Below are 26704 nucleotides of genomic sequence, written 5' to 3' on the forward strand. Positions count from 1 at the left end.
TCCATTTACTGATGCCCCCTATTTCCTCCCACCAGTCTCCCTAACTTCAGCTCCTTTGAATCAGCACAATCTAATAGTGGTCTGTCATACATCATGTTCTTGTTCTTCAAAATGTTTTTGCAAGAGGGTGCCTGGGTGGCTCAGTCATTAAGCATCTGAAGTTAGCTCAGGTCATGATCTCACAGTTTGTGAGTTCTAGTCCCACATTGGGTGAGCTCGAGCCCTGCTTCGGGTAAACACAAGCCCTGGGTGAGTCCTGCTTCTCCCTCTGTCTCTCTCTCTCTTCCTGTCTCTCTCTGCCCCTCGCTCACTTGCACCCTCTCTCTCTCAAAAAAAAATTTTTTTGACAAGAGAATTCAACAAGGCAGCATAAGACAGTGATGTATTCCTCTTTGCATCCCTTGACCCTACTATGGTTTATACATTCATTTATTCATTCAACACATCTTTTTTGAGTCCTACAATGTGCTAGATACTGGGAGTACAACAGTTAACAAAATATTTTCTCTGGTCCCTCAAGTAGGGTACAAGCAAGGAATGATCAAGAGAATATTGACATTACATTGTGCTTATTTATGATAAATATTGGGTACTATCAAGCATATAGGAAGGGTGCAGAGACTATCATAGGTCAAACACTAAGTAAATGTTATTTGAATCATGAATGGGTGAGTGAGTGTCTGAGTGAATCAATGAATGACTGAGTGGATATAATTGTTATGAGAGCACAGAACCCTCAATGTAAGTCAACTGCAAAGATGATTCTCCAATTTTTCTGTTTGGAAGAGGCCAGTTCATCTGTATCTGTATCATGGAAAGTACAACTTTTCTTTCCCCTTCTCTCCTCTTCTCTCCTCTCTGCTCTGACCAAATAACAGTGTGAAATGAAAGGCGCCCGCAGAGCACCAACAATGCCAGTCAGCACACCCCATCTACTTTGCTCAGGACTCGTTAATAAAAGAACTCTGGTGTCAGGCAAAATTGTACCCTTCTGAAATTCTTTTCAGCATTTTCATTATTGACTAAACAAAGTATGTGCTGGTCTTCAAGGCAGCTGATTGTACAGCCAAAATGGGTTGCTTAACTTTGCTTACGATTTTGCATAGGGGGATCAAATCCTGTCTGTGCTCATCGTGAGGTGGGAATTGTTTTTCCAGTGAACTTCGCCCCTTAGTTTCCGCACATCTCTTCCCTCCCTTACAGCTATTTGCTGGTTCACATTGTTGATTCTACTGCAGCACAGCAGGGTTTATCAGAGGGCCATCTACTCTTCTCAGTAACTCCCTAGTACAGTAAACATCTGCTGTGGAGCTGGAAAGAGCTGGTTCAAGCCAGTTTTTCTTCATTGCACAGAGCAGTCTTAACTTTTGACAATCACCTCTTTCTTAATTTCCCCCTACCACATCAGAACCTGTAGAAAGTTTGTTTTTTAAGGAAACCCTCACTTTTATATATTAAAATATTTAAAGTAAATTATAAATAGGAATTATAACATTTTAGAATGCATTCAAAAATTAATAAGTATCTCTAATAAGTGAGGACATTTTCCTACGTAGCCATGATTAATTCTGATTCCTTAATACCCAGTCTATATGCAGATTTTCCCAGTTTGTACACAAAAGGTCTTTTATGGTAGGTTTGTCAACACTAGGATTCAATTGAGGACTATGTATTGCATTGGTTTGTTATATATAGATGAGTTGTCCCAAGGTACTTGATGTGGGAAACAAAGGCAGAAGGAAATGGCAGATAAAATTAAATTTCCTTATAACCTGCAGCCCATTGACAAATACTTGAGGCTGGTAGAATAAAACTTTTCTCCAGGAACTCCCTATTGTCTTAATGCTTTGCAGGAGGGAAAAACAACTTTAGTTTGACAATGGCCAGGCCTCCAGTATCCAGCAGTCTTCTTTAGCACCTGAAAGTCACTTTGGAATCTTCCCCTTCATTTTACCTCCTCCAAACTCCCAAGTGTATAATCAGTCTCTCTTCATGGTCTGGGGCAGCTCTTCCTGCCCACAGGTCCTGTCCCTAGGCTTTAATAAAATCACCTTTTTTGCACCAAAGATGTCTAAAGAATTCTTGGGCATTGGCTCTGGACCCCACCATCACTCCAGAACCCCCTCAGTACTGACCGGTGGAACAGACCAGACCAGCTCTCCTGTAGCATATATGATTCACCTGATTGCTTCCTTCTGGTGTTATTTACCTTATTCCTATATCACTTGTATTCCCTCTGAACTGAAAGTGAAATCTAAAGACTTGTTTAGATTCTACTCAGGGACTTTTGGCTGCTATACCATCACTGATGATGCAGTGTTTCTAATTCTATGTCACAACAGGAAACTCCTGATGTCTGATGATCTTGTTGCAGGACTCTTTACCTCAATACCCGGAGTTTGTTGTCCCACCACTTTGAAGAACGAAGAGGTAAACACAGAATAAAATGAGCAGCAGGCAAAAGTTTATTGGAGTATAAGATTAGAAAGTAGGAGTAGCATGACATCTCTCTTTACTGAGAGGGGGTGTTTGAAAGTTAATGCCCAGGGGGTGCCTGGGTGGCTCAGTCGGTTAAGCATCTGACTTCGGCTCAGGTCATGATCTCGCGGTCCGTGAGTTCAAGCCCCGCATCAGGCTCTGTGCTGATAGCTCAGAGCCTGCGCCTGTTGCAAATTCTGTGTCTCCCTCTCTCTCTGACCCTCCCCCGTTCATGCTGTCTCTCCCTGTCTCAAAAATAAATAAAAGTTAAAAAAAAAAAAAAAAAAGTAAATGCCCAGGACAAAAGGCAAGGGATTTTCTTTTTTAAGGTTTTGGTTGGCACCTCCCTTCCCTTCCCCCTTATTCCTTCTCCCCTGTTTCTTCTCAGGTCCTATCCTTATTGTCTAGGTAACTCTAAATGCCAAGTCATTTCTTTTTGATTGGCTCATTTCCGTTGTATGAGGCATGGTTTATGGCCAAATCAGTCCTTGTGGGTCATATGTTTTTTTTTTTTTTTTTTTTTACATTTTTTTATTTTTGAGAAACAGAGTGAGACAAACCGTGAACGGGGGAGGGGCAGAGAGAGTAGGAGACACAGAATCGGAAGCAGGCTTCAGGCTCTGAGCAAGCAGTCAGCACAGAGCCCGATGCGGGGCTCGAACCCACGAACCGTGAGATCATGACCTGATCCGAAGTCGGACGCTCAACCGACTGAGCCACCCAGGCGCCCCTGGGTCATATGTTTTATGGTCTAACTAAAGATAGGTCTTTTGTCAAATTCCTGAGGGAAACCTGAGGGGGAGTAGGTGGTGTCCGTTAAATTCTTAAGAGGAAACTTACGCCCTAGGGGTTTTGCTGTGGTCAGATGCTCCCAGCATTGTTCTAAAATATGTTTTTCCCCACCCAGGAACCTCAGGTCCTAACTTTTCCCTCTCTGCCTATTTTATCCTATATTTTTCCTATCAATATTTATCCTCTTGCAATTAGAAATCTTGATATAAATTTTGTTAGTTTTTCTCTTTTTAAGTTTATTTATTTACTTATTTTTGAGAGAAAGGGAGAGCATGGCAGAGAGAGGGAGAGATAGAGAATCCCAAGCTGGCTCTGCACTGGCAGCGTGGAGCCCTACACGGGGCTCAAACTCACAAACCTTGAGATCATGACCTGAGCTGAAACTGAGTTGGACAGTTGGACTGACTGAGGCACCCAGGCACCTCAATACAAAGTTTAAAGTTAATTAATTTTTTTGAAAAAGTATTAATAACCACCCTTATTAACACATTAAGATACTAAAAAAAGTATCAGAGAAAAGGAAGTCTTCCCACTACACCATAGTTTTGTTAGGGTAGGCAGTAGGTTAGGTTCTAAAAGGTTACCCGGGGGCTACCAAAGAGGAGGTCATGGGCAGCTATTGGGAAAATCAGAGCTCTGTCCTGGCAGCACTCCACAAGAAGCCAGATCAAGCCAGACAGGCCCAAGATGGTGGGTGCCACGACAGGAAAGAAAGGAAAGTAAGGAAAGAAAGGACACCCCTGCTTCCAAGAAATCCCTGCCCCAGGTAATGAATATTTCATCCCTTAGTTAAAGACTGTCAGTGAAAGATAGAAACCCAAACCCCAAGGCAAGAGTTCTCTCTTGAGTTCTCCACTCACATCTTAAGAGTGTACTTTTGCTTTCACAGACTTTGTGTTGCGTGTCTGTCCTTGAATTCTTTCTTGTGATGACACCTGGCATCTCCCCAGTTCACCTGGCAACAGTTTCAGTCCCTAGTCTCCTTTTCATAGGAGGGAAGGATTCCTCCCGGAAATATCCTCCACAAACACAATAGGAGCACACTTTCATTTAATAGTATATATAGGAGATCTTTCCATTTCAGTACGTGTTGACTTAGCGCATTCTTTTAATGGCTCCATGGTTTATTGTCCTGTAGATGTTCCTTAATTCACTCAACTAATGTTTCATTATGGACATTTTGGTAATTTCCAGATATGCACTTTTGCACAAATAAGAAAATAAATATAGGTTACATTCCTAGAAATGACATTGCTTGTTTAAGAGTGCATGAATTCTTTGCCTTTTTTTTTTTTAATGTTTATTTTACTTTTGAGAGAGACAGCATGAGCTGGGGAGGGGCAGAGAGAGAGGGAGAGAGAGAATCCCACGCAGGTTCTATGGTAGAGCCCTGCCTTAAGGAATGTGGTGAAAACCTCAAGACAGGGGAGGGCAATCTGGCTCTATGTGCATATGTGACATTCCTCATAACTCTGTAACATAAATTGCCCAATCAGACTATATGTCTCTATGTTACCATGTACAGGGGACAAAGAGGTAGAAATTGTATAAAAGGTTACATATACCGCCCCCCTACCCCCAAGCTTGGGGCTCAGTATTTTGGGTACAAACCCACTGAGCCTGTGCTGGTACAAATAAAGTTGCTTTCTGGAAAGAAAAGCCTCAGTGTCACGACTCTCTGTATGAACCTCAGTCCCATTACAGTTCCACGGTGACAGCAGCAAGCCTGATGTGAGGCTTAAATCCATGAACCATGAGATCATGACCTGAGCCCAAGTCAGACACTCAATCAACTGAGACACCCAGGTGCCCCAAGAGTATGTGAATTCTAAATTTTAATAGACGTGGTCAATCTTTTCAAACAGTTTGTATTAGTTTACACTTCTACAAAAAGCCTATGTGTGGTAGTGTCTTTTTCACTATGCCCTCATAACCATAAGGTATTATCAATTTTTTGCTTTTTACCAATGGTAAGTAGACAAAGATATTTCATTGTTTTAATATGCATTTATCTAATTCTGAATGTGTTGTATATCTTCGTCAACATTTCATAGGTGAAGGAAATGTATTTCCTAATCTACAGGGTAAGGAAATTCTCTCCTAGTTTATCTAATGTATGCAATATTTGTGGCAGGATATTAGCATTCAGATTGCTTTAATCTGTAAATTTATTACCCCTTTCCCTTTTCCTGCACTGCAAAGATATAAGGCAAATATTTTCCTACCTTCAATAAAGATGTCTTTTAGGAAAATGAACCTCATTTTTCTCTTGATTTTGGTCTACAGTCCTATTATAACCCTTAGAGCAAGAGGAAAAGAGGGTTTCTCTGAAAACCTTATAATGTGTGGGCATTGAGGGAAATGGGGAGGAGGCCATATGATGTGCAAGTGGGCGGGGCAGGAGCTGAGAATTGATCCCCAGAAGTTGCCCAGCAAGGGAGAGGATCTGCTGCCTGGGGAAGGAAGAGTCAAGTTGGTCCTGCCAGGTACCACGTTATGAGATAATGTGTCAATGTTCAGAGCTGTCTGAACTCTCGGCCAGTGCCTGCAGACCCACTGCCTAGAACCTCACCTCTACCAGGTGCACTGTGCTTCCTGGGGCAGCTGATTCACATATCCTATCCTACACTGGAATAGTGATTGTCAAGCAATGGTGATGATGCTAGTGCTGACCCCAAGCTTTGCTTGGCCCCCAGCTGCATACATCTCCCTCTCATAATTCTTGCAAGTGCAAGAAAATGCGGTGAAATGGAGTTCTGGATGCCAGTCTCATAGGTGAGCCCCACCTTCACGTTATCTGCATGCATGGGGAGAGGGTTGAACTAAGATAGCTCAAGACCCAGTCCTGCAATGGCAGTTATTAATCCTTGTTACACATTATTCCCATTTGACTTCATTTTTGTTTATAAAGTATTTTGGGTTTTGTGCATACATTTAAATTTTTTGTTTGGTAAAATTTATGTTTTTCTTCTTTTATGGATTTATGTTTAAAATGTAGATCAAGCATGAACTTGTTTTAAGAGTTTCAACTTTTTCTTTCCATATGATTGACCAAATATCCATCATTACTAAACAATCCAGCTTTTCCTCACTAACCTGAAATGCCCTCTTTATCGTACATTAACTTCCATTGATCTTTTTTTAAAAAAAAGTATTTATTTTTGAGAGAGAGAGCGAGCATGAGCAGAGGGGAGCAGAGAGAGGGAGAGACAGAATCCCATGCTGTCAGCACAGAGCCTGACGCAGAGCTTGAACTCACAAACCATGAGATCATGACCTGAGCTGAAATCAAGAGTCAGGCGCTTAACCACTCAGGCACCCCAGATCTTTATTTTTTTTAATGCACATATCCACCTATGTTACATATAGCGATTATTTGGCAAGGCTACACCTTCCTCACTACCTATCTTTTTCTAATTTTCCCATAACCCCTATTTTTTTCCCCCTAATATGAACCTGAGAGTTTGCATGTCTATTTCCCCTCAATCCTGCTGATATTTTTCACTGGGATTATACAGCATTTATTAATCAATTTAGAACAACTATGCCTCTTACAATATCGTGTCTTTCTCTTTATAAGCACGTATAGATTTATTCGTATTTATGTATATTTGGTCTATAGACCACAGTTATTAATCTGCAAAGTAGATGAATGACTTTCCTCTTCCTAAAAGCCTAAATGGACTGCTCTTAGCATATATGGTTCTTAAGTGATTTTTAGTTGTTACAGACTGAGGGACCCAGGTTTAATGTCACCTCTTTACCACCTACCATATATAATTCATGTTTATTTGTTACATTGCTTCTAAACCATATGGTCTGAAACAAAATGAAGGTTTTAATTGTACGGATGTAGACCCAAGGAAGGGGCTTACAGTGAAAGATAGCTCCCCTTCCAGATGTAGCCTCTCAGTTCTTGCTTTTTGCCTGATGCCATCCACTTTCCTTTTCACATAAACTTCATCTGTCAAACAAGCTGTTGTCCAAGCATCCGCTCCTGGAGTGTGGTGTTCAGGACCAGGCACTAAATTTATGCAGAGGCTTTGATGCTGGAGTGTGGCCAGAAGAGAGTCACAATGAGGATGAAGGGATTGGAAACAAAGTCACGTAATTATATTACACTACACAGTGTACACTGAGTGCTTACTATATTCCAGACACTGTTCCTGTCTCAATCCTAACTGTTCACTCAATCCTCATAGCACTCCAATGAGGATGGTTCTATTGTTATCCTCATTTAACAGAGGAGGAAATTAAGACAGAAAAGTTAACTGTCCACTATCACAGTGCTAGTATGGCAAGGCACATCTTACAAGTCTATGCCTTCGGTTGGAGGAAATGAGGAGGAGTAAGTCTAGGGAAGCGTGACACTTACCTTTAAATTTTTGAAGAGCTATCACATGGAAGAGACCACCCATTTGTTTATAGTCCCAGAGACTAACATGTGGACAAACAGGCAAAAGTTGTTGATAAGTAGGTTTCCGGTTAATGAATACAATAATTTCCAAAGAATGAAATATATCTTAAGAAAGAATATGTGATCTTGCACGGTAGTGAGTTACTACTGGGAAAGTCCAAACAGAGACTGGCTGGTCCTGGTTGGGGATGCCAGCAAAATATTCGGGCACATATTTAGTGATTTTTATTAGTCATCCTCAAGGACCCCCAAGGCCTTGAGATGATGGTAAATGGTTCACCTTTTAATTTTCAGCATGCTGGGGTTATGTATTATGGGTAGAGTGGCAACATTTTATTTATTTATTTATAGAAGGAGAGAGTGGGAGCAGGGGAGGCACGGGGGGGGGGGGGGTGGGGACAGAAGGTCCCAAGCAGGCTCCAGACTGACAGCAGAGAGCCTGATGTGGGGCTCGAACTCACCAACTATGAGATCATGATCTGAGCTGAAGTTGGATGCTAACTCACTGAGCCATCCAGGTGCCCTAAAATGGCAACATTTTAATGAGTTCCAGGTTATCTACTTTACAGAAATAGGATTGAAAGGCTGATTCATATTAAGCAAAGCTGATAAAAATACATGAAACTTAACAACAGAAAAATTTGGATAAAAATCTGATAAAAGCAGCCACTGTGCACGTGATAGAGGTTGTGAAGTATAGTAGTTGTGAACATGGATTCCAGAGCCACACATGTAGGTTCAAATCCTAGTTCTGTCGTTTACTAACTGTGTGACCTCAGGCAAGTTAACTTAGCTCTAGTTTCCTCCTACATAAATTACTGTGTTAAAACCACGATCTCATTATTTAATCCCTGTAAAGGACAAATGAATGTGGATGAATGGATACACAGATAGATAGATAGATAGATAGATAAAGTGCGAGAACAAGAGTGAAGCAATAGCCTGGAACATAATAAGGAATAAATGTTTGCTATTATTTTCCAAAGAATGTCCATGATGTTTTCAATATTCAAACACTATCACAGGTACATTATTTTTAATTTTACTAATTGTCACAAATTGATACATTGTTTTGGAAAAAGCAGAGAGATATTGGCACATGGCAACTAACACAAACATAAGTCAAGAAAATATTAGACCAAGATAGATTAGAACAGACTTTCTCAAAAGTCTTCTAAAACCGTTGATTTATTTTTACTCATTTTAACAATCAAAAATAAGAATTTCATTGAGCATCTATTATTATGCCTAGCACAGTGCTAAATACTTTAAGGAAAAATATATGAAGCACAGCAAATTGTCCTTGTCTTTAAGTAATTTATAATTTAGCTGTTTGTGATCATAAAGACACATTTAAGAACATTCTAGATCCTAACACCTTTTTTGTTTTTAAGGACCTAACACCTTTAAGTAAAATCATTTTTGAAAGTAATCACTTACTTCAATAACCCTGCCATTGCTCAAAACATTTTTTGCTTCTCTTCCTTGGGATTGCCCTTGGAGTCATCATACAAATCATGTAAGAGAAGAAGACTCATTGTTGTTCTATCTTCCTCAAGCACCTAGCTTGGTTGCCTGAATGAATCAAAAGGTTTGGTGTTCAGTGACTTCTGGTTATTTTAAAATCTCAAATTCACCCTAAAAACAAGTTTCGCTATTATTCTTTTTTTAACGTTTATTTTTGAAATAGAAAGAACCCAAGTGGAGTAGGGACAGACACTTGAGATGGGCAGAAGATCTGAAGCGGGCTCTGCACTGACAGCAGAGAGCCCGATGTGGGGCTCGAACTCAAGAACCATGAGAGCCAAAACCAGATGCTTAACTGACTGAACGACTCAGGTGCACCACGTGTTGCTATTCTTGATGACCTTCCAAAGAATGTAGCACAGCATTACTGGACAGTAAGGAGCTGGAGGACCTCTATGCAGAGGCCCTTTCCCATCACCTCTGCATCTGCTGCAGCATCCAGCTGGGTGTTTGTCCACAGTGGGAGCATAAGATGTGTATGTTGGACGGAACCCAAGGGCCAGCAGCACATTAGCTGTTCAGCAACTGGAGACAGCAAGGTGGGCTGGGGGTAAAGGCGGGGAACAGTTCCAGACAGGGGCGGAGGGGGACTTCCTTCTGTTCTGTTATTCTGAAACAGCACTACTCCTTAGACGTCCGGCTGTGACAGTGAAGGACAGAAAGGTCTGCCCGAAGCTGGCAGCAGATTTTCCCAATACTCCCTTCTGGCCCTGTGTTTAAAAAAAATAATTAAAAAATGCGTACCTGTTTCATAAGTCTAATATGTGTATATATATATATATATATATATATATATGCGAATATAAAATAAATTAGTACGTATGCATGTATGTATTTGCCAAATACACATAGGCTTGGTAGATGATCAGGCAGAACTTCAGTTTCAACACACAGACTGAAAAACTATGTCCATCAATGCTTTTCTCACATTTCTATCAAAAACAATCACTGGGTTTCACAGCACCTCTCAGAAAAAGAATATGTGTTTAAATTTTACATGTTTTGGTGAACTACATGTATTCTGAACTTTCTAGCAGGGTCCTTCTAGCTCTACTCAATAGTTTTATATAATGACAAATATATGAAGACGGGGTTTTAAAAAAATGGTTATTTATTTTGTGTGTGTGTGTGTGTGAGAGAGAGAGAGAGAGAGAGAGAGAGAGAGAGAGAGAGCGCACAAGCAGGAGAGGGGCAGGGAGAGAGAGGGAGAGGTTGTAAGCAGGCTTCACATGGTCAGTGCAGAGCCTGACGCAGGGCTCCAACCCATGAAGTGTGAGGTCATGACCTGAGCTGAAATTAAGAGTTGGCCGCTTAATTGACTGAGCCACCCAGGCGCCCCAAAGCTGGTTTTTAATGTAAAAACACAGTGTAAGTCTTCAAAAGTAACCAGAAACCGAATACAAATTATTTTGTTAATATTTGTTCTTGTTTTTAGACAAAGAAAGAAGCGTACAAAGGTTCCTGGTCACAGACCTTTGTAGTAAATATATTTATACAGTTTTTTCCACTTTATTTATGAAGCAATGAATATATTGACATTTTTTGGATGATGAAAATGTCAGAAATCTGGGATGTCTATGGGTTTTGGTGTAATCACAAATTGTTGTGAACATCAATATGTTTGGGAGTTCAAGGTACAAGGAATGTCTGGCTTTGTTCTACAGAAAAATGTTTTCTCTTTACCTGGTAATGAATTTTAAGGATCCCTAGATAATAATTAAAGTAAGCCATATCTCACTTATTTGAACTATTTTAATCATCGCCAAAGTTTGTTCTCCTCATCTTTTAATTATATTTGTATTACTTTGTTCTAAGTATGATACCTATAAAATCAATTTTCTCTGATAAGCATCCATATCTCCCAGAAGAAATGTTTGGCTAAATGATTTCTTGCCTGCTTTTACAATCTAAATAAATTTACGCTAGGGATGTTGTTTCAGGTAAAAAATGAAGAGTGTTCTAAATCCCACTGAAGGGGCGCCTGGGTGGCTCAGTCAGTTAAGTGGCCATCTCTGGATTTCGGCTCAGGTCATGATCTCATGGTTTGTGAGATCGAGCCCTGCATTGGGCTCTGCACTGACAGTGTGGAGCCTTCTTGGGATTCTCTCTCTCCCTTGCTCTCTGCTCCTCCCCTGCTCGCGCGTGCACACATACTCTCTTTCTCTCAAATAAATAAATAAATAAATAAACATTAAAAAAATCCCGCTGAAATGCATAAAGAAATAAAAAATGGGTTAAATACATAACAGCACTGAAGAAAGACGAGGAGACAGCAGAGACTTTGGTTTCTAAAAGAGGGAAACGGGATGGCATTGTATAGAGATAGACGAGCGAGAGTCAGAGATGCAGTGATTCATAACACAACAGTCATTCAAGAGGTCCTCAGAAAAATGTCTTCAATAACAAAGTGCACTGACAAAAAGCATGATTTGTAACAATTTATAACAAATAGTATAATTTAGAACTTGGAAGACCTTAGAGAAAGTAAAGGCCTGTTATTCATCTTTCAACAATGACAAAGGAAGTTAATTAGAAGTTCCTAGAAAACCAAATGTTGTACAAAGAAAGTCACAGTCTAAGTATGAAACAAATTAAAATATGGCATACATGTGCACTACAGATGAAATGAAATATGACAGAAGGGAATTGATTTGAGCTTGATGCTTGGAACATTCTCCCACAAGAGGCTCAAGTGTCTTTAAAAAAAAATTTTTTTTTACGTTTATTTATTTTTGAGACAGAGACAGAGCATGAATGGGGGAGGGTCAGAGAGAGGGAGACACAGAGTCTGAAACAGGCTCCAGGCTCTGAGCTGTCAGCACAGAGCCCGACGCGGGGCTTGAACTCACGGACCGTGAGATCATGACCTGAGCCAAGGTCGGCCGCCCAACCGACTGAGCCACCCAGGCGCCCCTCAAGTGTCTTAAAACAGAATTATTTCTCTTTCTCCATAGTTCCATGCTTATGTCTTGGTTCTAAGTGAACATTTAGAAAATCATTAATGTATCAGGATATTAGACTGGGTCTTATTGGCAGCACCAAGATATGGCAGACATGAGGTATCAAGGTCATAAGACAGACACTCTGCAGAAGTTTCAAAGGAGGTGGCCAAGAGCCAGTCCCATGGCTCACCTGACTCTACCCTGGACAATCTAGCTCACAGACCAAAGGGCCAGCTTCTCTGATTGAGAGCAAAGAGGGTGCCATTAAATTGGGATCAGACCACACTCTCATAGTTTGTTTACATGAGGGAAGAGTGAAAGTTCCTCCAGTCAGTTGTGGCCCCCAAGTGAAAGAGAGCCAGCCTGGAGGTGTTGAAAATCCGGAGGTATTTAGAATCACCAGGAAGGACGATGAGACCTCTGAAACAGGGTGTTATTTGGAGTGACCTGCTGAAAAAGCCAGGATCTGAAGGGGGAAGTGGCAGTGAGAGAAAGCGATGCCTGTGGCATCCCAGGGGAAGGCTGTGAGGAACCATGGCAGTGCTCAGGAAGACCTGTCAGGTCCAGAAAATGCAGTCTTCCTGTTAGGCTGCTGGGCAAGGAGGAACAGTTAAGTCCCCTTTCCATCCTCTCTCTTCTCCCTTTCAATCTGAAGAGGTCAGGAATCATGGTTAGCAAGACGGGAAGGGAGGATTGAAAGCCTAAGAGAGAAAGAGAAGGACCAGCCTGACTTTCCCTAGTTTCCTGCCTATTGAAGGCAACCAATGGAAAACAGGAGGAGATGTAAGCTTCATGTGTTCCAAGTTTTGATTTTACATGGAACTGTACACTTTAATTACTGAATTAAGACTGTGTGTGCTAAATAAAGTGGTCGCAGGGCTTTCTGTTCCCTAAGACTACCCAACAAAGTCCTGGGGCATGTCCGTATTTTTAAATAGGGACAGAGGAAAGAATGAGCAGGTTTAAAGAGACAGAGGGAGACAAAAATAAAGTTGCACTCTGATTATTACATTTCATGAATCCCGTTTGTTTAGTATGACAATTACAATAATAGTGTAAATGTTATTTACTAGATTTACATTTTTTTAAAGTTTATTTATTTTGAGATAGAGAGCGTGCAAGTGGGGAAGGGGCAGAGAGAGAGAGCAAGAGAGACGGAATCCCAAGCAGGCTCCGCATCGCCAGTGCAGAGCTTGGCACAGGCCTCAAACTCATGAACCATGAGATCATGACCTGAGCGACATCAGACACTTAACCGACAGAGCCACCCAGGCACCCAGCTTTACAGCATCGAGCAGAACTCAATGATGTAACTGTCATGGAACACCTTAAAGAAGCCAAGCGGTAGATGAGGGAGAGAGAGTAGAGGGGAGCAGAAAGAGTTAATTGTTTAAAAAAAATTTTTTTTAATGTTTGTTTATTTTTGAGAGAGGGAGAGATGGAGCACGAGCTGGGGAGGGGCAAAGAGCAAGAGAGACACAGAATCTGAAGCAGGCTCCAGGCTCTGAGCTGTCAGCACAGAGTCCGATGCGGGGCTCAAACTCACAAACCATGAGATCATGACCTGAGCCTAAGTTGGATGCTCAACCAACTGAGCCACCCAGGTGCCCCGAGTTAATTCTTGTTTTGCAAAGTGGAATTAAGAGATACTGCTTTATAGCAGTGGATTAAGAAATAGATGGCTAAATAGAAAATTCAAATTTATAAAGGTAACCAAAAGAAGAAATAAAAATGTAATACATCAAAATTGGGAAAAGTAGATCAGGGAGAAAAGGGGAATATTCTGTGATTTAAATGCCTCAGTTTTTTAAAGGGTTAGCAGTAATTACAGCTTAAAATTGCTAAACCAGAAATAAGGTCTAAGATTTCAAAACACAAGGGAGGGAGACAGAGGATCTGAAGCAGACTCCATGCTGACAGCAGAGAGCCCAACATGGGGCACAAAGTCACAAACCTGTGAGATCATGACCTGAGCCGAAGTCAGATGCTCCACTGACTGAGCCACCCAGGAGCCTCTAGTTTTAATTTTATATACTTGTATATTTTTTCAATTTTTACTGCATGCATAGTGTTTCTAACAATAAATAAAATGAGATTCGAGCAAAATAGTAATGTCAATTAGAAAATTCCTACCTGGCTCTAATCCAGGGTTTGGTGTGCATATTGAAACTGCTTCCCCAACTCCCATGTTTGTCAGAAGCAGGAGGCCAAAAGCCCCTTTCTGGGGCCAGCTCCTCTGCAATCGCCCTGATGTGGTAGGGTTCAAATCCACAGCACCCGCCAATGTACCTGACCCCGAGTTTGTAGGCCTCTCTGGCATATTTCTGAATATCCCATCTGGTTGCAGCTCTGGGCTCCAGTCCTGCAACACAACCATCACAGCATTGCTGTTACTGTCCTTGTATTCAAATCACAGGTGCTCTGATGGGCATTTTTTACAATTAGAAAATCACAAACTTTAGATTCTGTTCATTTTTCATTAACATTGAACGTTTTTGTCTTATGCGGTCTCTATTTGTAAGACCGTACCATAGCTATTTATTATGGCCGTTTCCATGCTGTCAGCACAAGAAAACGCAAGGACCTCTAATATGTGGCTGGGCTTACCAGAGGGATATTCTGGGAGATCCACAAACCCTCCTTTGCCACAGTCCGGTGTATGGAAGCCTAGGGACTGCACCATCAGATGCGCCTCCAACCCTGCAGCCTATAGGCCCGCCTTCATGAGTTTCATCGTCTTCAAGCTGGTGCTGGGTCCAAATCGGCAGTTCACGCCCACAATTGCAGCCCCTAGGCAAAGAAATAAAGGACTTATATATTTTATTTATTTTATTTTTTAGTAGTTGGAAATTGCCTTAGAAATTAGTTATCCTTCTCCACTGCCCAAGTTTTAGAAATAAGGAAACCAATTCCAGTTAATTCTGTTAGCAATGAACTGCTCTCACAATATTAAGCAACCTTTGTTAAATTTTATAAACAATAGCTGAACTGCTAATCACACGATGCATCCAAATTACCTGCCTTCACCAGCTTAACGGCACATTCTCCAGGTGACACACCATGCATGTCTCCGTCTGGGCCTATGCACATGGTAGCTGCCACAGGTTTACCCAACGCTTTTAAGACTTCCACAGCCCACATGGCTTCTTCGGCATGCTCAAAATACTAAGAGAAATTTCACCATTTCTATTGGTCCAAATGTAAAGCAGATTTTGAAAGGTGGAATGCAAATGTTGCCAAATAGTTATAAAAATAAATAAATATATGTGGTAAAACTTGCTAGGAACAGGTATTTAGCAGACTAAAGAATACTTTTTTTTAAAGTTTATTTATTTATTTTGAGGGAGAGAGAGAGAACTCGTGCGAGCAGGGGAGAAACAGAGAGAGAGAGAGAGAGGGAGAGAGAATCCTAAGCAGGCTCTGTGCTCAACACAGAGTCCAACACGTCACTCGATCCCATGTCCCTGGGATCGTGACCTGAGCCAAAATCAAGAGTTGGACACTCAACCAACTGAGCTACCCAGGCACCCCTAAAGAATGCTTTTCTAAAGTACACATTTTAATTCCTTTAACAATAATATATAGATTTTCATTCGGGGATCATTGATTCAGCAAGATGATGACTGTTAGGAAAAAAACAGAAGCAAAAACCACAAAGGTTTTTAAAGTAATTGAGTATTTAAATTCATAATTTTGAAGGAATTTTATTAATAAACTCTTTTATGGAACTGGGTTAATCTCCAAAAAAAATTATGAATAGTGTATTATGCTTAATACTTCAAAGTGATTTTATATTCACTTCTAGTTAGACGTTCATAAGTGCTCCATGAAGTAGGGAGAAATATGATTTCTGCCTGGCGAGAACGCTGAGGCACAGAGCAGCGAGGAATAGCTACCCAGTTTCTTTGCCGAGGGTGGACAAGACACCTTGTCTGGTAAACCCAGGCCATTTGCAGGGGTGCTTCCCAGGAATCTCTTTAAGGGCCATCATTGAAAAGCTGACCTTAAGTAAGTGAAGAAAAGTCAGCAAAAATCTCCCTGTCTTCTTCCTTCTTGACTTAGATTCTGCAGAATCAGTGTGTGGGGAATGGCAGAGGGAGTCCACAGAGAGGTTCTTGCAAAACAAACTGGTGTCCTCATCCATCTGGAGAACCTATCAGGTGGGGTTGGTGACCGTCTCTGCAGATGATTCTTGCCAGGTGTGTCTGTCAGGCTTGCTGGCCCTGAGCCTTAGGAAGGTTGACCAAGCAAGGTCTTCAATAGGTTCAGAGAGTGGTTAGGGAAATAGCGGTTGGGAGGCTATTGTCCTTGTTGAGGGTAGAGATTTGGGTTGAGAGCTTGACTTTACACGGTAACAAAGGTGGGAAATGGGGAATGAGGGCTTTTTTTTTTTTTTAATGTTTATTTATTTTTGAGAGAGAGAGAGAGCGCAAGCCAGGCAGGGGCAGAGAGAGGGGATCCAAAGTGTGCTCTGTGCGGACAGCAGTGAGCCCAATGTGGGCTCGAACTCATGAACTTTGAGATCATGACCTGAGCCGAAGTCAGATGCTCAACCAGCTGAGCCATCCAGGTGCCCCGGGAATGAGGGCTTTTTAATTTTTGGAAGTGGAAGGAAGAGAATGTTCTCGGCCTTCATGTCCAATCAATGATCAATTCTTATTGATTTTTTCTTCAAAATATCACTCACATATCATAGCTAGAGGGAAAGCCGAGGGATTGGGGTAAGCACAGCATGAACAGAGGAGGGCAACGAAACTACTTGGTACTGAGTATTGTTAGTGGGGCCTGCATGAGCCCGAGCAACCATCTACCTCCTAAGCTTTGCTCTCTCACAGCCTCTAGCCCATGCACACAGCCCCTTCCTGCCCTGCCCCTCCCGCAGGAGAGACTGCTTCCTGAATCACCGTCCCCTTCTCACCCAACATTGCATGGTCCCCTGTGAGTCAGCTACTACAACCACCCAAAAGAACACGAAGGCTACAGGTAGGCCTGTCCTGGGTCTGCCCTTCGGCTTCACACAGAACCTAGCACACAATTGAGAGGATGTTTGCCTTGATTACAGTGCATTTAAACAAACCTTTGACCCTGTACCCTGAGGAAACGAGGGCACAAAGCAATCCAATACCCTCCTGAAAGCTGAAGACTATGCAGTTGTATTTGTCAAAATAGTGTTTCCCTAAAACACGAGACTTACCTCGGCAATCAAGAAGTCCACATTTTTCCTGGCAAAAACATCTAGCTGGCGTTGAAAGAGTTGTTTAACTCTAGCTTCATCCTTGTGGTGTGTGTACGCCGATGTCTGGCAGATCCCCCCCTGCCACCAAAGCGTCACCTTTTCCAGCCACTTCCCTGGCAAGGTCACAGGCAGCGGCGTTCACATCTTCCCACTGAAGTTGGAGAGCAAGAGTTCAGATGGTGAGCCTGGCGTTTTAGAGGTAAAATATTACAAATAACCAAAGGGGCAATGAGCAAGTAAGATGAGTTCAAGGTATGGCGTAAAATGCACGTTGGGAAGACCAGCAGAGTTGGGTACCTTCTCCTCTACTACCAGTGAGCTTATAGTTCCATGACTGGACTTGCCACACTGGATCTTAGTAAATGTTTGTTTGCCTCCCTCACTTGACTGTGAGCCACTTAGGAATCTGGTCTGTGGCTTTCTTTCATCTTTGTTTCAAGCATAGAGATTGGACTATAGCAGGTACTCAAGAAATGCTGGTTGGTTGAATACATGGGCATGAACATTTGCAAGTATTAACACTTTTCACGTATGGAATATCTCACAATACTTCCGCATTCTTCTCCTTATCTACTTTTCTCAACGACCCTATGCATTTAAGATAAATTATCTCTATTTGCAGAGAGAAAACCAATGCTCCCTGCAGTCAAGTGTCTTGCCCAAAGTCACACACCCAACAGATGGCAAAGTTGAGTATCAAACCCAATTCTTCTCATTCCTAGGCCAGTGCCATATTCCCAAGGACCACCCTGTCTCCAGATGGACAAGTCAGAAGAGAAGACAGTGAAATAAGGGAAAAAGGCATCTATAAAATAATAGCACAGAAGGATGACCATGTCCTTCCAATGGCCAATTCCTTCCCAGTCCTATCCTCCCCACATACCCCAGCTAAAGAGGCAGAAAAAAAAGCTCATTTATTTAGTATATATTCATTTACATAATAATTAATTCTTTAATAGACATTTTGTGTGGAGTTTGTAGCAAAGTATAGTAACACATCAGGTCAATTCCATAGCTTCCCGTCAAGAGGTTACTTTTTTTTTTTTTTTTTAAACGTTTATTTATTTTTGAGACAGAGGGAGAGAGAGCATGAACAGGGGAGGGTCAGAGAAAGAGGGACACACAGAATCTGAAACAGGCTCCAGGCTCCGAGCCATCAGCACGGAGTCCTATGTGGGGCACAAACCCACGGACCGCGAGATCATGACCTGAGCTGAAGTCGGACACCCAACCGACTGAGCCACCCAGGCTCCCCAAGAGGTTACTTTTATTACAGATGATCCCTGACACTTTCCTCCTCCCTCCCTTCACACCTGCCCCCACACCAAAATTACCTTGCTCTCTTTATTGTCCTCACTGGCAGAAAAGGTGAAAGTCTGCATGACATTTGATCCTGCTCTCAAGAATTCCATGTGAAGTTGACGAACTACAAGGTAGATTTTGAATTAAAATTAAGAAGATAAAAACCATAGGAGCTTTCATTTATAGCAAAAGTAGCTTACCCACTCGCATCTCTTTTAATCAGACACATTTCAAACCTTGTACTTATAAAAAATTGCAGATTACGGTCAGTAGAATTCAAGGACAGAACAAGGCAGAGTCAATACCAAACTGGGGCTATTTGGAGTAGCCTCATGTTGCCCTGTCGATGGGCCTCAACAGCCTGGTGCAGTCGCAGGCAGAGATTAAGGCCTGGTTGGCCAACTGCCCCCTCAATCTTTTGGTCTAGAGAGGGTTTATTCATTTGCCTGTGTTGTGAGGGATGTGGCTGATCTACTTATAGTCAGCACTGGGAGCCCTCAAAAAAGGATGAGGAAATTCTCAAATTGGACAGAGTGTATGTGGGTTGTGCCCCCATCGAACTGATTCAACAGCAAGCGGCTGCTAAGGTGCCATCAGAGAGCTTTTGTTGGCCTATCAGAACACCCTTTCCTTCTCTCTCTTCATCCTTGTTATTTCAACACTTTCTGGTTTAGCAGAAGAATCTTCTAAAATGAAGAACAGGGGCACCTGGGTGGCTCATTTGGTTGTGTTTGACTCTTGATTTTGACTCAGGTCATAACCCCAGGTTCGTGAGATCAAGCCCCTTGTCGGGCTCTGCGCTGACAGCATGAAGCCCACTTGAGACTCTGTTTCTCCCTCTCTCTCTTTGCCCCTCCCCTGCTTGCATGTGCTTGCACCACGTGCTCTCTCTTTCTCAAAATAAATAAACTTAAAAAAAATAAATAAAATGAAGAACAAGTTCTCCTTGGGCCAGATGAAAACTTCATGCTAAGCACCAGAGAAATAAAACCTGGTCCCACCACATAACTCTGGGTGTTGGATGAAACAATGCAAATGCCATCAGGGACTTAGGACACGTGGGACCCTTCACACCGGTTAACTCACAAGTCCTGACAACTAGCCCATCTCACACCCTCATGTGGCATGGATCAAGAAACTGACCCTTGGGAAAGTCAAATGACTTGTCCAAGGTCACACGGCTGGTCGGCAGAAGAACCAGGACAGGATCCCAGGCTTCTCAGATACACCGTGCATATATGAATAAAATCAGAGCAAACTGAAAGTTCCGTTCCCAGCTTGTATCCATTTCATTCTTTCACTTTATCTTCCCCTTTAATTTAGGACCTTGCTCTCAATAAAGAGTAAAAACAGAATTAAAGCTCCAGTTTTGATGTTACTCACCAATCCCATCCCAGTTTCTACCTCCAGCTCTTATTGTTTTTTGGGGTTTTTTTTCTAGCTAAGGGGATGAGGTGAAACTGTTTATTTCTTCACACCCCTCTCCCCCAGCAACCCCCAAATGTCTACTCTCTATGCTCTGTTAATCTGGTGGTTACCATTAATCATCTTTACCAAACACGGTTCTAGTATAATAAGCAAATTAGCCAGAAGGATTAACGTGAAGCCATAACACATGAGGTTCAGGAAACTCTTGACTATCCACAAGGTGAATATTCATGGAACAAATATTAAGGTGTATAATTTAACACCTCCTATGTATGAAGATGCAAGCGTGTGGTGGTGGGCGGCGGGGAGGGAGAGGACATTTTATTCTATGTGCTTCAGCCATGTACTGTCACCGTCCACATCTTGGTGATTCTGGCAAGGGAAACAGTCCTTAGAAAACACTGAGAATTATTCCTTTATATTCTCTCAGTCAGATTTAAGCAAACTGTCACCCAGATAAACGCCGTCGGGGCTGCTGGCACTGACCTGCATTGGGATATTCCACCACCGCTTCTGGAGTCCAGAGCCCCGCCTTCACGTAGCCCCTCTTCTCCAGAGTTAGGAGAAAGCTGCCGTCTCCAACCACAACCTCCCCATTCTCCAGACGTTCCAAAATACCCTGAAGAAAAGAAAGAAAAATCACCCAAGATGCCTCTTTTTTTTTTTTTTTTCCCCTTAAAGCAGTTTCCAATTTTAGGAAAGGTGGTCCTATGTTCTTATAGATCCAGTTCTGTCAAAATCCTTAATGTCTAACAATATTCTAGAAAGACTGAGTATACTATATTTCCTGGACATTCCAGGTACTTGTGTTGTGCAAAGTGCTGTGACTGTTTTTTCTCAAATAATGTTTACGCTGAGTCAAATTATAGTGAAAGTGCTGATTCTGCGATATACTGTTTTCTCAACATGTTTGTGGCAGACACTGATAGTTGCCTAATTAGTATGTATTTCCTCTTCTCTTCTTTGTTAATGTATTTCGTTTGGGGAGACAATGTCCTCAACTTAAAAAAAATTCTCTGGCAGAGGGGCAGTGCATGCCTGAGTGGCTCAGTCGGTTAAGCGTTTGACTTCAGCTCAGGTCATGATCTAGCAGTTTGTGGGTTTGAGTCCTACATTGAGCTCTGTGCTGACAGCTTAGAGCCTGGAGCCTGCTTCGGATTCTGTGTCTCCCTTTCTCTCTGCCCCCTCCTACTCCCTTTCTCTCTCTCTCTCTCAAACATAAACAAACATTGAAAGAAAATTTATTAAAAAAATTCTTAGGACGCCTGGGTGGCTCAGTTGGTTAGGCGTCTGACTCTCGGTTCCTGCTCAGATCATGATCTCACAGTTTGTGGGATTGATCCCTGCATTGGGCTCTGCAATGACAGCATGGAACCTGTTTGGGATTCTCTCTCTCCATCTCTCTCTGCCCCCCCCGGCTCACACTCTATCTTGCTCTCTCTCAAAATAAATAAATAAACAAAAAAAAATTCTCGGGCTCCCTTCCGCTGGGGGGAGGTGGGTATATTACATAGAGCTGGCCAATGAGACATGGGCAGAAGCCAGTTAAAGATTTCTGGCAAAGTTTTGCTTTCCTGATATAGATGGGCACTCTCTTCCATCGTGGCACTTTTTCTCTTTCCTGACTAGAATGTCAATATAAGCCCTAGAGGTATACCAGTCATCCTGCAGCCATGCCATTGAAAGTCACACACTAAGCAGGTGGAGCCGACTGACAGTTGCTGTCACTCACAGCCGCAGGTTTTTTTTTTTTTTTTTTTAATTTTTTTTTTTAATGTTTTATTTATTTTTGAGACAGAGAGAGACAGAGCATGAACGGGGGAGGGGCAGAGAGAGGGGGAGACACAGAATCGGAAGCAGGCTCCAGGCTCTGAGCCATCAGCCCCGAGCCCGACGCGGGGCTGGGACTCACGGACCGCGAGATCGTGACCTGAGCCGAAGTCGGACGCTTAACCGACTGAGCCACCCAGGCGCCCCCACAGCCGCAGGGTTTTTTTATTTATTTATTTATTTATTTATTTATTTATTTATTTATTTTTTATTTATTTTTGGGACAGAGAGAGACAGAGCATGAACGGGGGAGGGGCAGAGAGAGAGGGAGACACAGAACCAGAAGCAGGCTCCAGGCTCTGAGCCATCAGCCCAGAGCCCGACGCGGGGCTGGGACTCACGGACCGCGAGATCGTGACCTGAGCCAAAGTCGGACGCTTAACCGACTGAGCCACCCAGGCGCCCCCACAGCCGCAGGGTTTTAATGGCATCTTTGCGTAGCTGCAGCAGCCATGGATTGTTAGGCCTCACGTTAGGGGAGAAAACTAGCCTCTTTTTTTTTTTGCATAAACCACTAAACATAATCCTAAGGGGCAGAAAGTTTCATAACTATGCCCCTACATTTTCCAGCATGTTCATATATGTTTTCATTTGGTACTCCCGACAACTCTGTGAGCTAGGCAGGGCAGATGGTTTTTATTCCCATTTTATAAATGAGGAAACTGAGGTTCAACGAGACTAAGTGACTTGTCCAAGATCACAGAGCTAAGAAAGATTACAAAGCTAAAGTGGACTTCAGATCTTCTAAATTCCTAATCTACTCTCTTTCTAATCCCACTTTTCTGTTTGGCCCACCCATACTTGAATAAAAGGCTGTATCCAGAGCAGTTCTCCAAGGGCTTACAGTTTCCATTGTCTAAAATGTGCCTCCCCCAAATACCCGCCTCCCCCAAATACCTGCATGGCTCACCGTCACATGCCTTCAGGGCTTTGGTCAAGGGTCATCTTTTCAGGGAGGCATTCCCTGACCATCCTATAGGAAAACTGCAAACACTCCCATGGTGACCCCTACTCCTCTTGTAAAGATTGCATTAGCTGAAGATACAATCTTTTACTGAAAATACAAGGCCAGTTCACTTCAGCCCTGTCTACAGCTAGACACACAGCAATGCATGAGTGGGAGAGAAATGCCTCCAGTTGCCCCTTCTAACCAGCCATATCTGCAGCCCAGGAAGGTACATTAGAAAGAGTTGCAGTGGAGGCCGTCATATCTAGAACATCTCCATTTTTGTGTGGAGGGAAGTGAAATGGAATACAAACTGTGTTAGCTATATTAACCATAAACACTGCTTTGACTCTGGTTATTTTTTTCCATATTTTATATCTAAAGATGAATTTTAGTTGAATGTGGAAGAACTGTTAATATTTATTATGATTCTCACCTAGTTCTCTATTCCTTCCAAAATATGCAATTTGCTCTTTCAATGTTGTACTTTTGAAACATAAAAAAAGACTTCAGCTTTAAATTTTCATGAGAACTTTCCACATGCCAGGTACAGTTCCAGGCAAGAGGGATAAACATTGGACTAAGACAAGGTCCCTGCCCTCGAGAAACTCAAAGTCTGCCCACTCGGGGGAAGGCTGATGGGTCAAAAAATCATCACAACGTATGTAAGAAAGAAATGCTGCAGAGGAATACAGAACAGAAAATCAGAGGTATAGTCATCTGTATAAAATCTCATCTTGGAAATCTAACACTTCAATTATAAGCTAAGATTCAAATTTAATAGTATACACCAAACAATTCTAGAGGGGAAAAACACTGGCATACAGTTTAGGTGTTATAGGTTAGTATCTCACCTACCACATTCAACCTGTCTCGGGGTTATGCCAAGTGTATCTATTTAACACTTCTTAGATACATACCTACATCCTACTGTCCCTGGATTATTGAAATGGCCTCCAATTCACTCCCACAGCCCACTCTGTTGTATCTTCCACTGCTGCAGACCAAAGCCTTGCCTGTCTGACTCTTACTTGTGATTACTTCCTCCTTTGTGTTCTGCTTCATGTCAAACACCCTCCATTCCTGCATCTGTCACCTGTAGCTACAGTATCTGGTTACTTACCTGTCCCCTCTGTTTGGCTTTAAAATGCTTGAGGCTCAGGTGACAAATCTCATTTGTCTGTATCCCTACCACCTCATACAGCACCTAACAAAGAGTAGGCTCTTAACAAACCATGCCAAGAGTCAGCAGACAGATAAGATTTTTGAAACTGTCACTTGTGTCTTATGTGCTACAAGTTTAGTCCTGAGGAGAGAGAGAGAGAAAAAAAAAATGACACTCTTTAACAGAAAATTAGCTAGCTAGGGTTTTAAGAAAATTATAGTGCCTATTTTGATTGTAATCTTCATGATAACAAGTTAAGCCATTTTGATCTGTTATCTAGATGTTTGTCCAAAATTTTAAATTTTGCCAGTTTTCTTAAAAAGCCATTAGCAAAATAGCTATATTATCAAGACTTGAATTCAGAGCACCTTTAAGCCTCTCCTTCACTGCTCTATCTACCACCCTAGTTAATTACTACACCAGCTGATCTAAAGACAGCTCCAGAATGACAGGGGACTCTGTAAAATAAAGAGCAATGTAAATTAATTTGCAGTACATTTATATTTTCATCCCATCCTCCCTTTCAGTTTGGCAGTGAATCTGCCTTGGATCTGGTAGTGAGCTCTGAGAGGCATTTATGCTTCCTTGTTGCAGATATCAGTATCTAGACTTCTGGATTTAAGGTATGGCTTCAGGGCACCTCTGATCAGACAGATGAGTAGACCAACTTCATTCACCCTCGGCCAGACGCTGCCAGGGACCCAATATGCCTGAAGTTGCCACTAGGACTGCTCTTGGGGATTAATGAAGCGATTGGAAGTGTCCCCTGTGGCAACTAAATGAATTCTAAAAATGTACCTGTTGGCTGACAGGAGAGGTGAGATTAGCTGCTTCCCACTAACATTTTAACTCCCAGGTACACATTAACATGGTTATCATACGATAACCTTGGCGTTGCAAGAGCAGAGGCTGGGAAGAAATTGAACAGGGACAGCATATTTTAAAAACCTTTTAAAAAGTGAGCCAAAGGTGAACACAGTAATACAGAAAATTTAGAGAAAGAAATCAGCACAATGTCTTTATCTTTTATTAAGCTCATTTACTTCAATGCCCATATTTTACTTTTATAAAACATATCCAAAGATTTTTTTTAATTGTTAAAGTCATATTCCACATCTTATGCAACTATTACCATTATTATTTCTTTCCTTTCACTGCATATATAAATATTTACATAGTTGGGGTCGGTCTGTATAGTATAACTCCTTTTGTAACTTAACTATTGTCAAAGCAGTTTGCTTGTTCTCAAACTTAGCTTCTTAATTGGCTGCCTAATAACTTATTAAGTGGATGCACCTATATTTAGGGAGCGCACCATCATTGGGCATCTTGATTGTTGCTAACTTTTTAGGAGAAAAAGATCAGTGGTGCATACTTACATGCCTATATAGCTTCTCCCTTCCCCCCTCTGAGTTTCAGGGCACAGCTGGGTTGCTTTGAGGGATCCTGGAGATGTTCTGCGTCCAAGTTCATGCCTTTCCTAATTTTGTCACCCCTTCTCCTCACCAAGAAACGTTGGGGGGTGGGGGGACAAAGCTGACACTTGGTGAACAGAGAGGGAAAGAGGCCTAGAGAAGGAACCAGAAAGCCGGTCCTACTGAAAAGGCTAGGCAGAAGGCCGCTACCCCACTAACCTGCGCACTTCCCCACCCGCCCCCACTCCGCGGTGGGGGTCTGGGAGCATCTTGCACCCCTGGTTTCAGGCCAGCCCATCAGTTGCAGGGCCAGGCTGCTACCCTTCCCAAAACGCCAGAGAACCAAGCTCTGGGGCTAGTTGAGCCCAAGACCTGAGGTAGGCTGAGGGTAGAAAATGTGAGCGCGGCGCCTGAGTCCGGAGCTAGACTTCAAATCCCCGCTCCACCCTGGACTAGATGGGTGACCTTGAGCTAGTGGCCTTTCTGGGCCTCAGTTTCCTCACCTGAAAAATGGGAATAATTGTGCGCAGTCCGCGAAGTGTGGGGCACCGAGTCCGGGCTCAGTAAATTATCTAATCCTCACGCCAAGGCGGTATTGTCGCCCCGGGCAAGTGGCGATCGCGTATACTGAGACACAGAGCCCTCCAGGTGCCGGGCCAGGGCCGCAGAGCTCATTCAAGGGTTGAAGTGGGGTCTCAACTCAGGCGCCGGGAGCCCCGCGGCCGGGAGCGCTGAGTACCTCGCCGACTCCCGGAAACTCACCTTTTTGGCCCCGGGGCCTCCGGCCGGTGCCCTCGCCGCGGCTGTGCGGCCGCCGGGTCCGCGAGAGCGCGCCAAGCTCTGGAACCCGCCCCTCGCCCGGGGGAGGGTCCCCCAGCAGAGCCGCCGGCCCCGCTGCTCCAGGGTGCCCGGTGTCCTCGGAGCAGGCTCCCGCGCCCGCGCCCTCGGCCTTCTCGGCCTCGCCATGCTCCGCCCGGGCGCGCAGCGGGGCCTCCTGCTGTCGAGTCTCCGGCTGCAGGGCTCCCCCGGCCGCCCGCGCTCAGCCTGCGGCCGCCAAGGGTGAGTGGGGGCCCGGCCGGCGCGGAGGCCCGCGGATGGGCTGCTGCCTGGGTGGGAGCAGGGCCTGAGGCAGTCTGCCGGGTCGGGGGAGCCTGGGCCTCTGAGAAATGGGCATTCGGATTTCACGCGCTGGTGGACAAAGTGAAACAGTATCAAAGGGTTCCCAG

General features: G+C 43.1%; 2 protein-coding genes across 3 annotated transcripts in view; one reads left to right on the forward strand and one right to left on the reverse strand.

The window, feature by feature from the left end:
* Positions 1-8706: 8706 nt before the first annotated feature.
* LOC109274944 (S-methylmethionine--homocysteine S-methyltransferase BHMT2-like) lies at positions 8707-26444 on the reverse strand. The gene is given in 9 exon segments (XM_019462920.2): positions 8707-9924; positions 14290-14518; positions 14764-14946; positions 15174-15321; positions 17351-17470; positions 17472-17543; positions 18727-18818; positions 20609-20741; positions 26241-26444. Coding segments are annotated over 9 exon segments (1263 nt in total). The 3' UTR covers positions 8707-9842.
* DMGDH (dimethylglycine dehydrogenase) overlaps positions 26430-26704 on the forward strand; it is a 68186-nt gene continuing 67911 nt past the window's right edge. For both annotated transcript variants that reach the window (XM_019462915.2, XM_019462916.2), the window contains exon 1: positions 26430-26537. In XM_019462915.2, the coding sequence (XP_019318460.2) occupies positions 26443-26537 (95 nt within the window). In that variant the 5' untranslated portion in view covers positions 26430-26442. The remainder of the gene's footprint in view (positions 26538-26704) is intronic.

The sequence above is a fragment of the Panthera pardus genome, unplaced genomic scaffold (genome assembly GCF_024362965.1).
Source record: "Panthera pardus isolate Hobbes unplaced genomic scaffold, ASM2436296v1 HiC_scaffold_2, whole genome shotgun sequence".
Lineage (NCBI taxonomy): Eukaryota > Metazoa > Chordata > Mammalia > Carnivora > Felidae > Panthera > Panthera pardus.